The sequence below is a fragment of the Oryctolagus cuniculus genome, chromosome 1 (genome assembly GCF_964237555.1).
Source record: "Oryctolagus cuniculus chromosome 1, mOryCun1.1, whole genome shotgun sequence".
NCBI classification, from domain to species: domain Eukaryota; kingdom Metazoa; phylum Chordata; class Mammalia; order Lagomorpha; family Leporidae; genus Oryctolagus; species Oryctolagus cuniculus.
The window spans coordinates 53,515,840-53,531,241 of record NC_091432.1 but is presented as its reverse complement, the minus strand read 5'-3'; the positions used below and the strand labels follow the sequence as shown (position 1 = coordinate 53,531,241).

The 15,402-nt window shown below is 48.5% G+C and overlaps 1 protein-coding gene across 10 annotated transcripts in view; it reads left to right on the top strand.

Annotated features, from left to right (window-relative positions):
• Nucleotides 1-15,402, top strand: part of TEAD1 (TEA domain transcription factor 1) — a 281,048-nt gene that overhangs the window by 8,932 nt on the left and 256,714 nt on the right. For 6 of the 10 annotated variants that reach the window (XM_051851583.2, XM_051851545.2, XM_051851536.2 and 3 more), the window contains exon 1: nucleotides 10,411-15,394. The exons of the other annotated variants lie outside the window; for them this stretch is intronic. In XM_051851583.2, coding sequence (XP_051707543.1) covers nucleotides 15,242-15,394 — 153 coding nt within the window. In that variant the 5' untranslated portion in view covers nucleotides 10,411-15,241. Of the gene's footprint in view, nucleotides 1-10,410; nucleotides 15,395-15,402 lie in introns of those variants that run through there. 10 annotated transcript variants of the gene reach the window in all.

Here is a 15,402-nt window from a genome sequence, read left to right as displayed (position 1 = left end):
CGGATAACCATTCAGGTTGGGATATTTCCTGATTTTGGTTTGGAAAACAGGCCAGGATAATGCGAATTTAAAAGCACAGATTTGGAGGAGGGTCATTATTGACTCAGCTACTTGCTAGTGTGGCCTTGGATGTATTACTCTTGTCTGCAGAACCCTGATCTGCGAATTTCAGTAGCATGTCAGCTGGGTGCTTAGTATAATGAGTGCTCAGTAAACTTGCGTACCAGATCCTGAATGATCTCCTGCCGTCCTAGCTTGGCCAGGGACTCTAGAGAAGCTCGTAAGGCTCGGGCAGGTGCTTAGAAGAGCAAGACTTCCGTATCAGGCAAAAACTCTGAAATCCAGGAGACACTGGGGCAGTCCTATAAGCCCTGACCGTTTATTGCTTTGAGCCATGTTTTCTTTCCGCATTTATAAAATGGAGGCGGTCCATTAGTAAATACGTAATATTTGAGTTCATTCTGATGTGGGCTAAGGGTGTATTAGTTTTTACTCAAAGCTGTTGTATAAAGGTGAGCATTTTGAGTATAGACTTGTAAAAGATGTAAACAGTGATAGGTGAGAAAGCGAACATATGTGCGTGGTCACGGGTTGTCCCATACAGAGAGAAACTGGTCATGAGTGAGCAGGGGGCCAGGAGATTGCCTGAAGACAGGAGGCGTATTTGGAGGGGAGAGAGAAAGGGCTGCCGTGTAGCACCTCCAGCAGGTCGGTGGTAGTTAGAGCAGGTGTGAGCCCCTCCCTCTTGGCCTCTTTATGAACTAGGGGGTGATGTGAAGCCACCTGGGAATTATACAGCACCTCCTAAGTTCCATGCGGAGCTCAATGTCCATAATGTCATGATGTCCCCCCCTTAAGTCCTGATAAGCCCAGGAAAGGGGGTGTTTTGATTGACAAGTAGGAGGATAGAATTACATATGGGGATTTGCAGTGACTTCCAGACTTCAACCTGCCTGGCCACAGATCCATTCCTTGCTGAATGCTAGTATAACTGAATGGGGATGCTGCAGAAAGGGGTTGGCCGGTGCAGCCTCAGTTGTCCAGGAGGGAACTTGCTTCATAGGTTTTTGAAAGCCACATCACGTGTGATGAAGGTTCTAAGAGCTCTCAAAGGTGTCTATAGGCCCTCATGTTTTTATAGAGAAATGATGCTCTTGGCCTTGGGCCTGCCAGCAAAACTTCTGGGAGATCCCTGCCTGCGTTCTGAGGGCCTCAGGCTTCAGGTGGCCAAGATGAGGAGCTCCACTCCTACTTCTCCTGGTTTCAGTGCCTCTTTTTTTTTTTTTTTAAAGTTTTATTTATTTATTTGAGAGGTTGAGCTACAAACAGAGAGAGGGGGAGATAGAGAGAAATGTCTTGCATCTGCTGGTTCACTCCCCAAATGGCCACAACCTCCAGAGCTGGGCTGAGCCAGGGGCCAGGAGCTTCATCCTGGTCTCCCATGCAGGTGTAGGGGCCCAAGCACTTGGGCCATCTTCCACTGCTTCCCCAGGCCACAGCAGAGAGCCGAATCAGCAGAGGAGCAACCGGGACACAAACCAGTGCCCATATGAGATGCCAGCGCTGCAGGTGGAAGCTTAGCCTACTATGCCAGAGTGCTGGCCCCCCTTTCATTGCCTTCTTACTGTCTGCTACAGCAGCTGCTTACCTGTGCTGCAGTTTTAATTTCCTCATATGGAAAACAGGATGATGTTGTATAGTCTGAAGAGTTAAGCCTTGGTGAGTGCTGCATCTGCAGCTGGAGAGGCCTGGGAGCCAATGCTGAACATGGAGCACTCCGTTCCTGCAAGTATTGCAAGCTCTGGAATTACATTTTTATGTTTTTAAAATATTTATTTGGGGGCTGGCACTGTGGCGTAGCAGGTAAAGCCTTGGCCTGAAGTGCCGGCAGCCCATATGGGCACCAATTTGAGTCCTGGCTGCTCCACTTCCTATCTAGCTCTCTGCTATGGCTTGGGAAGCAGTGGAAGATGGCCCAAGTCCTTGGGCCCCTGCACCCGTATGGGAGACCTGGAAGAAGCTCCTGGCTCCTGGCTTCGGATCGGCACAGCTCCGGCCGTTGCAGCCATCTGGGGAGTGAACCATTGGGTGGAAGACCCCCCTCCCCACCTCTCTTTCTCTCTCTGTGCCTCTTCCTCTCAAATAAGTAAATAAATAAATATTTAAAAAAAATTTTGTTTGAAAGACAGAGTGATGGAGATGTAGAGGCACACAGAGAGAGGTTTACTCCCCAGATGGCCACAATAGTTAGGACTGGGCCAGGGCGAAGCCAGGAGCCAGGATATCTATCTGGGTCTTCCACTTGGGTGGCAGTACTGGGGCCATCTTCCGGTGCTTTCCCAGGTGCATTAGTAGAGAGTTGGAATGGAAGTGCAGCACTAGAGACTTAAACTGCTCCTATATGGGACGTGGCCTAACCAACTGTGCAACAACACAGGGCCCTGGAATCCAATCTTTACCCCTCTCTAAAAAGGCCCTTTGCCTGGGTCTTAAGTCACATTCAGATAAGAATTTCCTCTCCTATGTGAATGAACAATATCTCCACTCTTTGGTCATTGTATTTGTGTCAGAGGATTTTTGTCCCCCCAGGTTGAAGTACTTCCTGGGTGGGTGAGCTGAATTCTTCCCACACACTGGTGGGTGGAAGCTGTGTTTTCAAGGTCAGCTGCCTGAACCGGGTTCTGCTCCGTTCAGAGTCCCCTCCACACTGAAGGGTGTGTCAGTGTGCCTGCCACTCCCTGGGACTGGTCTGAGCAGTTTGCTTTGTGGGAGCTGGGGGCAGGGACCCCCTGCATTTTATGGGCAGTTCTTCCTGTTGTCTCCTCAGCAGTGTGTGGAGGTGTGCATTAGTTAATCTGGGTTCTTGGTCTTCAGTTAAAGAAACAAAGCACTGTTGAGTCCGGTGGGGGAGAGGCGTTTTGCTGCAGGGACAGGGACATCGACAGTGGACAAGTGGAGATTTTTTTAAATAGATTTATTTTCTTGAGAGGTAGAGTTAAGACAGAGAGAGGGAGAGACAGACAGAAAGGTCTTCCATCCGCTGGTTCACTCCCTAAATGACTGCAACAGCTGGAGCTGGGCCAATCTGAAGCCAGGAACCAGGAGCTTCTTCTGGGTCTCCCATGCCGGTGCAGGGGCCCAAACACGTGGGCCATCTTCCACTGCTTTCCCAAGCCATTAGCAGAGAGCTGGATTGGAAGTGGAACAGCCGGAACATGAACCGTTGCCCATGTGGGATGCTGGCGCTGCAGGTGGAGACTTAGCCTATTGTACCACAGGTGCCGGTCCCATAGAGGGAGATTTTAAAACACTGATCCTCAACACTGTGAATCTTATGGTGTGTGAATTACATCTCATTAAAAAGTAAAATACCTAATGTAGTGATGGCACTGGACAGCATCTGCCATGCCCCATGGTGCCCGCAGTGTGCGCCTTGTTTCGGCGGTGTAGTGATTAAGACAGTTACTTGGCGCGCCTAAGGACAGGCTGCCTTTCTGCTGGTTGACAGGTTTGGGTGAGGAGATTGCTTCCTGGAGATACCCATTCCAGGTGTTGAAGATGGAGGGTTCTTTGCACTAAGTTACTCTCTTCCCAACGGTGAATGTTCACCCCATCAGCCATCCTTCTGGCTCCTACATGGTGCAGAATGAGAACTAATCCTAAAGTGTCAGCTGGAAGGTCAGGAAGAAGCGACATCTGGAAGGCACAGTGGCCCCACGTCCCTTGCATCTGATTTGTAGATTGATGGCAGGGGCCAAGGCTCAAGTCTCAGGCTCTGCTCTGCCCAGTTTTTCCGTTCACGTTAACTTGGTGTTTCTTGTTCCTGTGTTGTTCTGGCAGGCCCGACAGCCTTCCATGTCATTACTGTTTGTGGTGGTTTCGGAAAGGTTTTGCTGTATTGTTCCTCATGGCTGCCATCCTGTTTGTCTGCTGTAGTCCTGGTCAGTGCTTCACACCTCACCGGCACCCTCTTTTACTTTCAAGATGTTCCGGTTTGGGCGATACACTCCCTGGTCATTCTAACAGGGAAGGGTAGCGGAAACTGGCTGACTCCCTTGAGTTGATTGGCGTGAAGGGCAAGCGACCCCTGGGCAGGCGGCCTTTGTGTGTCCCAGGCTGTTTTCTGAGACCAGAACTACAATAGAGGGGAATTTCGGAACACAGTGTTTCCTACAAACCGGTGATAGTCTCAAACAGATTGTTTCAAGCCTTAACGCTGTTCTGTGGATCAATTCATAAATATGTTTCTTTAAAAGTTTCTCATCATTCATAGGAGTGATTCAGCATTGGTTCATTTCCTCTTAGCCCAACAAAGTTTAGTTTAGAAAGATGTTTTCCCAGTGGAATTCTGAAAGGTTTGTACTGCTTGAAATTTGGAGATTTCAGATTGTATTTCAGATTTTGTGGTCCTGGTGTGGAAGGGACCAAGTGTCCTTAGGTTTCAGACTTGCTTGCCTTTGTTCTCTGGGAGGCTGTGTAATGATGTCCTACTGTGTACCTACATATATAAATTCTGGAAAATTGGTGGACTTGTAGAAATACATTTTTTTTTCTTTTAAGATTTATTTATTTGAAAGGCAGAGTTATGGAGAGGCAGAGGCAGAGAGAGAGAGAGAGAGAGAGAAAGAGAGAGCAAGAGAGAGATAGAGAGAGAGATACCTTCCATCTGCTGGTTCACTCCCCAAATAGCCACAACGGCTGGAGCTGGCTATATCCTAAGCCGGGAGCCTGGAGCTTCTTCCCTATCTCCCATGTGGGTGCAGGGGCCCAAGAACTTGACCCATCTTCTGCTGCTTTCCCAGGCCATAGCAGAGACCTGGATCGGAAGTGGAGCAGCTGGGACTTGAACCGGTACCCGTATGGGATGCCAGCACTGCAGATGGTGGCTTTGTCTACTAGGCCACAGCACTGGCCTGGACATTTTAGTTCTTTTACTACTTGGCCTAAGACCAAAAGTAATTGTGATGACCCTGATCAGTTCCTGGTGGTTTTGTTGACAACACTGCATACTGAGTTATTTTCTCATGTGCCTTAGGCAGTAACCTGGATGTCCCGTCAGCAATGGTGTTCCATCAGTGTCATTGATGACCAGCTGAGAAAGTGGCAAATGGACTTTGCCTTTGAGAGATCAGAGACCTATGTCCTGGTTGGCGTGATTCACTGGGAGAAGGCACTTAAGGTCCCGCAAGCGCTGGGGTCTTGGCCCTCCACCTCCAGCCTGTGTGTAGGAAGGCCTGATTTGGAGGCCCCTGATGTTGGTTCTCCCTGCAACCTTGGGCAAGTCATTTGAAAATCGTTGGTTTCCTTTTCTGGGAAGATGATGCTGGAGTGCCCACTCCCTTCCTCGTCTTCTTGTGTGCTGTGCTTTAGATGAAATGTGGATGAAATGTGTGGTCCTAGAAGCCCTGAGGCAGGAAGTGTGGAGAGCTGTGCTGTTCTCCGAGTCACCCCACCCATACCTCCTTCTTCCTTCCCCACGCCAGGTTTGTGAAGGAGAAACAATACTGCCAAATTCACTCTGATTCTTGTCTTGGGTGCACTGATTCCTGGGCCTCTGTGGACAAATGTGGATAGGAAGGGAAGGCTGACAAGCTAGGTTCTGTATTGGGTGGACTTTAAGAAGGAGAGGCTTCGAAATAGAGTTGCTAATAGGGTTGGTAGTCATCTGAAGCTTGTTCTTTAGCATTAACTCATCTAATTTAGAAATTCATCTGGGGGCCAGCACTTTGGCGTAGCAGGTAAAGCCGCTACCTGCAGTGCCGGCACCCCATATGGGCACTGGTTTGAGTCCCGGATGTTCCACTTCCGATCCAGCTCTCTGCTGTGGCCTGGGAAAGCAGCAGAAGATGGCCCTTGGGCCCCTGCACCTGCATGGGAGACCCAGAAGCTCCTGGTTCCTGGCTTCGAATTGGCACAGCTCTGGGCATTGCGGCCATGGGGAGAGTGAACCAGTGCATGAAAGACCTAGCTTACCTGCTGTCCCTTTATCTCTCTGTTTCTGTCTCACTCTGCCTCTGTTTCTCTGTAACTCTGCCTTTCAAGTAAATAAATAAATCTTAAAAAAAAAAAAAAAAAAAAGAAACCAGGAAACCCTGTATATCATTAAAAGAAAAAAAAGGCCTGGGTTTGTTGTTTAAAAAAAAAAAAGAAATTCTTCTAAATTTATAAACTCCATTTGTCATTGAGGAAAGTGAAAAGTTCAGAGAGGTTCAGTAACCTGCCCAAGGTCACAAAGCCGTCCAGGACAGCGCCAAAACTTGAAACCGTCAGGCTCCCAAATAAGCCGCCTATCAGGTGTTACTGTGGCATTTGAATGGAGTTAAGATGGATTACGGCATTGAAACAAAAGTAGACTTCTCCTCACTTGGGGTGCTTGCCCAGAGAAGCAGAGACATAATGCTTTGTTATCTCAGATGCCTGTTTTACTCTGCGTTCAGTGCAGACCTGTGAGTCATGTGGCTGTGTGTGATGCCGGGTAGTCTGTTGGAGGGGACTCGTCCTACCCTAGTCACTTATCTTGCTGGAGTAGGGGAAAGCTCGCCTCCTCCCTTTGGTTTCAGTTCTCAAGCACTGTGGAGACCCTGCCTTGGAAAATGAGAGGGCAGAACTGCAGGGACCTGGGTTGAACCGAACTAGCTGTCTAGGTGGGGTTGGGGGAGTGCTGATGTGGTTTGGAAGCTTGGAACCAGACCTGCCGGTTTATCTGGTTTTGCTTGGGAATGTGCGTTGTTGGCAGGCAGGCAGGCAGGCAGGCAGCATAAGTTTGCCCCCTCCACCACCCATGCTGTGTGGTAGGCTTCAGACAGATGACCTTGACTTTACTCTTAGATAGTGGGAGTGCTCAGGAACCTTCCAGGTTGGGGAGTCTCCTCCTCCTGCCTCGGTGTCTCAAGCCATGGCAAGGGCCATGAGGCCCAGAGGATTAACTGTGCTTGCTCACAGCCCCCTAATCAGGCCTCTGACAAAGACAGGAGGGACTTTGAAATGGGGTTGCTAATAGGGTTGGTAGCCATCTTTGGCTTGTTGGTTGGTTTCTGCTGGAGGGAATGGGCTGGTTGATTGGTAGCTACCTTTTCCTCCCACTTGCCTGGGTCTCCTAAGTCCAAGCTAAACGGTGTTGGGGTCCTTAGTTGCCTGATTTTGGGACTCTTGCCCTTGTCTTGATTCAGCATTGATTCATTTCCTTTGGACCAACGCTGTTTAATTTAGAAAGAGGTTTTCCCCCATGTAATTCTTAAGAGCTTGCTCTGGATGGAATTTGGGGATTTCAGGGTGAGTTTTAGGACCAGTGGTCTGGCTGCAGAAGGGGCCAAGCGTCCCCTGCTTGCCAGTACTCGTTTGCCCCTTCTCTGTTTCTACACATTTCCCACAAATGCCGTTGACTGTGGTGGTATGGCCCTAACTCTGCACAGTTCTCTCTAGTGCTTGATGTGTTTAACAAAGTAGTCTACAGCCTGGCTTTGAAGTCAGGTCTGAGTCCAGGTCCAGTTCTGCGTGGTGCCTGTGTGATCTTGGGTAAGTTTTTTAACCCCTCTGGGCCTCCATTTTCTCATCTGGGAGATGGAGAAAACAGTCGTACTTCTCCGGGAGAGAGCTGGTTTAAATGAGATACGGTGCATGGCCCCCGTGAGCCTCTGTTCCCCCAGCGCCTTCAGAAGCCTGCTTCCTTGTTCTCAGTGCAAGGTCTCTGGCTGTCATCCTGGAGCACTCTGACGGCAGCTCATTTGCGTGCTCCTCTGGGGTGTGTTGAGCTTTTCCCCAGCCCTGGTTCTTGTTGGATCTCCTGCTATTTTGTCCTCCCTCTCCTGCTGGGTTTCCCTTTCACTTTCATATTTTCTGGTGTCCTCTGCCTCCTCCACTTCTCACCCCCTCTTTGCTGTTCCCACTGTGGCATCTCAGGGATTCTGCTTCCACGGCTCTCAAGGCTTCACCAGAAATGGCCACCAGAAACACTGGGTTGGCCCTGAGGGCTTACTGAGTTCCTGCACTTGGAGCTTTGCTTCTCATTATGCTCATGAACTTGGAGTTGCACACATTTCCTCCCCTTGGCTTACCGTTTGACCCTGGGCAACCTCTTTTACTTCTGCCATTTCCTTACCTGTAAAGTGGACTCAATAGGTGCCCTCCTCAGGGGTTTTAGTGCAGCTTAACTGAGGGTTAGCACAAGGCCTGGCAGAGAGGAGAGTGTCTCGTAAATGTTAGCTGCTGGTTATAATTAGGCTGTGATTACTGTCGCCCAGCAGCTGTGAATTAGAGTGCCAGGTACCTCTTCCCATGGCACCTTTCTCTCTTTTTGAAGGAGTTGGACAAAAACACTGTTGTATTTCAGATTTCCAAGCCTTTTATTATGGGACAGTTTAGTACAGTAGAGGGCAATGAAATCTTGTGTATCCATTATTGCTCAGCAACTGTCGTCAATTCAGGACCGTTCTGCTAAACCCCTGGCTCCTCTCACCACATTATTTTGAAGCAGTCCTAGACGTCATACCATTTTTATCTGAAAAAGTTTCAGTATGTATTGAAAAACGGACCAATTTTAATAAACACCAATCACAGTATCATTCCCACACCAGCGCTTTAGTAGCGATCCTTAGTAGTGATCCTTAGTATAGGATCACCGATCTAGTTGCTGTTCTGATTTCCATGATTGTCTCCTAAATGTTTTCTCATAGTTGGTTTGTTCAAATCAGAGTCCAAACAAGATCTTCAGGTTATGTTTGGTTGCTGTGTTTCATCAAACTCTTTAATCTAAACATCTCTCCTCCCTCGTGATTGATTTGGTATAAAAGCTCCGTTATTTCTCTTGTAGAGTTTCCTTCATTCTGGATTTTGCAGTTGTAGCCCAGTGGTGCCATTTGTCATGTTCTGTTATCCTCTTTTATTTCTTACAAATGAGAATTTAGATCTAGAAACTCCATGTAATCAGGCTTAATTATTTTTTTGTTTTGAACAGGCATGTTTCATAAATAGGATTCTGCCAGCAATACAGGTAGTGCCCAGTTGTCTCTTGTTTGTGATGTGAGCTCCACTGACTGGTGATCTCTGCCCGTGGGCTTTGCAAACTACTGATATTCCAGTTCTCTCACTGCTTCTTCATTCATTGGCCAGGACGTTTGTGGAGAGACACTTGAAGCCATTTAGTTAGCTGACACATAGTAGGCACAAGAAAGTCAGAGTTTTTTGTTTTATATATTTTTTTGTTTGTTTTCATGTCATTACACAGCATGGATTTTTAAATTATTGGATGCATTTGAATCCATTCTAGTTCCTTCTTTTATGATGCTCAAATTATCCCATCTGTAGCCTGGGATGGGGGTGTTTAGTTGGTTCTTGAATCCTTTCGCTGTGACTGTAATAGTCTCTGGTGGCTTCCTTGCTAGCCTGTGTGTTCTGGGACTTAGGCTGAACCATTTCTGCAGAGTTCTGGGTTGAGTGGGAAATGGTATTCAAGGCTACAGTGCATGGGTGAGAGTCTCTCCTAGTTTTCCCATGCTCAGTTGAAGAATCCCTACTCATCTTCAGAAATGGATGCCACCTACCTTGTCAACCCTTTGATCTTTGCACCCTTCTCTCACACCTGGCCTCTTTAGCTTCCATGTTCTTGCTTGTCATCTTGTCCCTTCCTCCAGAAGAAAAAGACCACACTGAAGAATGGTCAGGCACGGTCACGCTTTGCCTCTCCTTGAAGGCTTCATGCAAGGATTCAGTCCTTGCCTCCACCCAGACCCGGGAAGTGAGAGATTCCTTATCTTTCTACCCCTCAGAGCCCTGCAGACTGCAAGCTCTGTGTTGATGATGGTATTGGGGCCAGTTACACACATCTGTTTCGGTAAATACTGGTTGAATTAAGCACCGTACTTTCCTCTCCTCCAAGTGTGCGAAATAGAATGTATTTAATGTCCCAGTCATTTAAAGAATTTATCACTAATCTGTTATTTTTCTGAGCAAAAAAAGTTCCAGCTTTGTAGTTTTCGGTGGCTTTATGCATTGGCGTCCTAGACAGAACCCAGCTATTGTTTTGCTTTTGTGAGAAAGCCTATAAGTCTAAAATGAGTGTTTTTTGTTTAACAAGTCTGCTATTAAACTTATTTTTAGTAATTCCTGTCTTGGAAATTGTTTGCTGCCCATGTTGGTGCATCCCAGAATGTGCACTTACGCCAGTAGGAAAAAGAAAAGACTTGTTTTAAAGATGAGCAGGCCTGCTCCTTCAGAGACTGCCTTCAGGCCTGGAGTTTCAGCTTCGGTCATACTTGATTGTTTTGTTGGTGAAACAAAGCCGTGTGCATTCCCCGTGCAGCCTGCACAGCCCCACAGCTAGAGAGGGCACAGCCGGAATCATCACTGTTCCCACTGAGAAATGCACCAGCACCCTGCCCCGCCCCCGCTCCACAGGGTCTCTCTCTCTTTTTTTTTTTTTTTTTTTGGGGGGGGGGGGGGCAGCAAGCTCCATTGAATGGTTCCTCTGTATTAAGGAAGGCACCGTATTGTGGGGTTAATTCCCTCCCCTTTGCCTCTCTGGCATCCATAGCAGGAGCCCGGCCTGGTGGGCCTGGGATTCACCAGGCTGCAGGCAGGCAGGCAGGCCGGCCTCTGTGCCCCGAGGAAAACTCGCCTTCACAAAGGGAATTTCATGATGGTCCTGTGGCTCTCTGACACAGTGGAGGCTTCAGGAGCAAGTGGTAAAAGCCACCAAAGAGAAAGCTGGCCCAGAGCCACTGACGTCACGCCTGTAAATCCATTGGTGGAGCCCGGCCGGGCAGCGCCTGCCAGCTAGCCCCTGCACTTTGGCCTTACTGCTTCCTCCACCCTCCCCTGCCCTGCAGGCCAGCCTGCGTTTTTGTTTTCCCTTTTCCCCTTTCCCTCTGTGCGACTGGGCTTGTGTTGAGACCCGGAGCGCTTTGTGCTTCAGGTCCCCTGTCGCGGGGGCTGGGGAGAGTCTGAGGACTGGTGGGTGAGGGAGGCTTGAGACCTTTTCTCGGGGGGGGGGGGGGGCTTCCCTGTGATGAGGCCACAGGGAACAGCCAGCAGTGGCAGCCTCTGACTGTATCCTTGGAGAGAGCTTTGGAATGTGTATGAGGGGTGTGTGCACATGTGTGTGCCTATGCATATGTGTGTGTGCATGGTGGAGAAGTGTGGAAATGCACTTTGAGTCCCCGTGCAGAGGATGATTTAAGAGAGAGAGCTGCAGTGTGAGTCCTTTTATTAGCCATTACTCACTGCTCAGCTAACCCCGAACTTGCCCTGGTTTCCATCTGTAACAGTTAAATCCATAGCTGTGTGCTTCTGTACATCCTGGGTATTTAGAGTCACAGCCCCAGATGGACCCGAATTAAAATACTGCTGTGCTGAATCTATTTTTATGTCTCGGGGAGTGACGTCTAAAAATAAACCTTATCCCACCTGTTAGCCACTTCGGGGAAGTTTGGAGGACGCTGTTATGTTGCAGCCCAGAGATTAAGCTTCGATCACAGCCTCCCACGTGATGCCCACATTCCACTCTCCCTGCCCCTGGCCTGGTGTTTTCATTGTTGCAGTCGCTGTTGTCCTCTTATTTATTTTGCCAAGAATATTCGGTTGCAAATAGAGCGAAGTATCAAATCAGAGTGGTGTTGAAGTTCCCGAGTGATAGGGTCAGAAACATACTAAAAGCAGTATCTTATCCATGAATCATGAGATGAGTCAGTTCCCGAAACCACTACAAGCCTCATAGTTCTTGGCTACAAGCAGAAGCAGGAAATCCAGGCTTCAATAACTTCCTTTCCCAGTGCTGGCTATGGCTGTGTTGGTGGTTAGGTTCTGCTGCCTGCTTTTGTAAGCGGTGAGATGTATGTCTGAGGGGCAGAGGCTCTCCAGTCAATTCACTGCAACTGTTTATAATTTGTGGTCTTGATCTGAATATCAGGCTACACTGGCACACCCTGCTCTGCTGGGCGGCCCTGCACTGCTCCGCTGGGAGAGGCGGCGGGCTGTGTCCGGGGCAGTGCCCCAGCAAACACGTGGCCCGTGTGTCAGGAGACTGTAGTGTGCCTTGAATCTCAAAACCTGAGGCGTGCCAGCAGGAACGAGGAGGAAAGGGAGCCCTGGACTCCATATGTAGAGTTGAAGAATTGACTTCTTTTGTTTGTTCTCCCGGCCCAGAGAGAGGGGGAGAGAAGAAACAAGCGCACACAACACACTTGCCAGCCGTTCGCTTCCTTATACACAGAGGCTTTGTTGATGTTGTTCTTCTGCATGCAATGTTCCAGGCCGGTCTTCTTGACTTCGGATCAATTTGATGATTGTTTCGTTAAACATTTTCAAGAGTCAGGAGAAGCACATGGTGTGGTCGCCTCTCCAAGTCCTGGCTCTGCTGTGACTTGAGTTTATTTTCCCCAGGTCGGAGGGGACCGGGGTTGTTGGGGTTTCTGTCAGCGCAGAGTTGGTCCTCACTGCTGCTTCACTTGTGAACTTAACGGGCTTTTTTGATCTTGCAAAAACTAAAGTTGAGTGCGGTGTGTTTTCATGTGTCAGCGCTTACTGTTCTTCTCCTAGATTCATCTGTGTTCCCTAACTTTGGGATTTGAGAAAATAGGATTTCAAGAAGACTCCTTTCTCCCTGTTTTAGGCTTCTGTGGAGCCCTTGCAAGTTCTAATTGCAATCTGAAAATAGAGTGGGGAGACAGGCTCTGGGGAAAGACAGAAGGAAGCCATGCAAATTGAGACAATCAGTTGCGTGTGGATACTGTTTTTTAAATTGAGCCTGTTTCCAGTTCATAGCTGGCAGTGGCTCAGAAAGGTCAAATTCTTTTTCAGCCTTTGTAGGGAATACAATAAAAGCAAGTGCAAAAGTTTCCCTGGCTTCTTAATGAAGCATGGCCGATGCAGCTCACAGCCAGGCAGGTGAGCGCCACTTTGCTCTTACTTGTCATTTACATTTTGCGTTTGGGTACTTTTCTGTTTGACTTCAGTCCAGATTAAAAAGCCATTGGGGAAGCTGGGTTCATTTTGATTTTAGAGGTTTGACTGGGAATCATCATTTCTGACCTCAGGTTTTCCAGATTTTGGGCTGGTACCAAAAAGCTCTTTAGTTTTAGGTGAGTTTGTTTGGAAATTTCTGTGAAAATATATTCCTCTTATTAACATCTCAAGTGTTATTGCCTAAACTTGGAGGAGATTTTGCCTTACCTTGAGAGAGGTACAAATCCAGTTATTTTTATTTGTCCAACATTGATCTGAGAGTTAACTTCTCTCTTATGTAGATTTCAGGCTGGGAGTAGAGGCTGAATCTTGAATTGCTTACTATCCCTGAACTGAGTTGTCCTTGGCCAGGGATTGATTCATTAATTAAAATCAATGTAAATGGATCTGCAAGCCTCCCGTAACAGATTATCTTATTAGCAGCCACACAGAGCGGCCCAGGATCTGTGAGGAATGTGTTTGTTGCTTGAGGTGAAATAGATCCAGACTGATGGACTCTTTGGGGCTATTTTATGAAAAATCCAGCTTCCTTTGTAAGGAAGGAGCCTCCGTTAGCCTTTATGTTGAACAGGTTCTTCTGAGGGATGGACAGTTATTTTACTTTCTGAGGCTGCCCCAGAAAACTTGAGTGTGTGTGTGTGTGTGTGTGTATGTGTGCGTGTTGTGTGTATGCGCAGTATGTGTTGTTTGTGTCTTCCCGGTTTCGTGTCTCACTCCCACCCTTGTGTATGTGTGTATGTGTGCTGTATGTGTTGTGCCTGTCTTCCCAATGCCTATGTCTTGCACCCATCCTTGTGCACATGCACGCCTGTTATGTGTTGTGTGTATTTTACCAATACTGTGTCTCATCCCCACCCTTGTATGTGTGTGTGTGTGCATGTGGTATGTGTTATGTGTGCTTTACCGGTGCTGTGTCTTGCCCTTACCCTTGTCTGTATGTGCGTGTGTGTACATTGTGTGTGCAGCGTGTGTTGTGTATGTCTTCCTGGTGCCACGTCTGGCTGCCACTTCTGCATACATGCTCACCAGCACCTTCCCATGTATTACCCAGGCTCTGCCTGTCTCAGGCAAGATTTCTGCTGAGAACTCTTTCTAGAGAAAAGGAGGAACCAGAAATAAGTTCCTATTTGGTAACAACAAAATGCTTGCTTTCTCCAACCCAGGCCACCAACAAGCGAGCTACACAGAAGATGTTTATCTGTTATTTGAGGATCTGCTGTAGAGCGGGGCTTCCTTAGAGGGAGGATAAGAAGACATGCTGATACCTTGGGAAAACCCTGTGGCTTTAAGAAGGTCAGAGTGCCTTCCGCCGCTGTCACTACGCTGTGGTTTTGGGTGACTCTGCCGGACAGGTAGATAGTTTCAGTAGTGAGATCAGCCCAGGCAGTGTTTCTCTGATGTTTGCATCAAAGCAGGGACATCTGACCCAGGCTGAGTTAAACTTTGCCTCCTGAGCATTTTGGGTTTGAGTCCGCAATCCTGGTTTGCCTTTGATGCTTCCGCGGTACTTGAGGGAGATGCTGATGGGGGAGTGGGTGTTTGACCCACGGGTCTGGAGAAGCGTGGCTGACAGCCGCTTTACAGGACTGGCACAGAGCAGCTGTGTAGAGGAGCAGGTGAGAGGTGCGTTTCTGGATGGTTTTCCGTTTGCTGGTTTCCATCTCTCAGGATGGCTGGCTGCAGTTCCTATCTGGGGCGTCTTGTGATAGACCCCTTGGCCTTACAGTGAACCTATTTTCTCTTACCTTTCTCCCTCTCTTTTAGGATTGTGGGAGTTTCTGTTAATTTAAACCAAATGATCTTTGGCTGGCTAGTGTGTTGGGTAATAAACTGTTTCTAGTATGCGAAGAGGCCCCACTCAGCAGAGGCTGCTCCGTTGGGTGGCATGCGGCCTGCTGTTTGTCACACAGCGCTGCTGTCTCCAGCACCCAGAGCTGCCCTGCACCCTGCTCGCTGGTGGGTGTTGGCTCCACAGGAACATTGTTTTGGTCCTTGCACTGTGCAGCTCGCTGGAGAGTAGCATGAAGGGTTACCTCCCTGCCTGTGTCTTGGACTGGGAACAGTTCAAGGGCTCCCTAAGGCCTATCTGCTGCCTGGTGTGCCTTGTGAATGTCCTGCCTGGCACTAGGTTCAAGCTTGGCAGGTGAGGAATTTCCCCACTCATCCCCGGTTGGCTGAGCACCTGGGAAGAGGCAGGCCAGGTGTGTCATTAGACCTGAGTGTCCTGTCTGGTGGCCCTGCCGCCTGGCCTCCTCCCCTCCCATCTCTGAGCAAGGCGGAAGGCATGCTCTGGGTGACCTCTGGCAAATGCCTCCTGAAGATAAATCTGATAAATACATCGTGCACACGCTCATGCTGCCTCCGTCGGGGAGTCTCACTGCTCACTGGCGTTTTATTAGCAAATGGATTCAATAACCAGCGCCTCTGGAGGAGACCAGTAAGTTG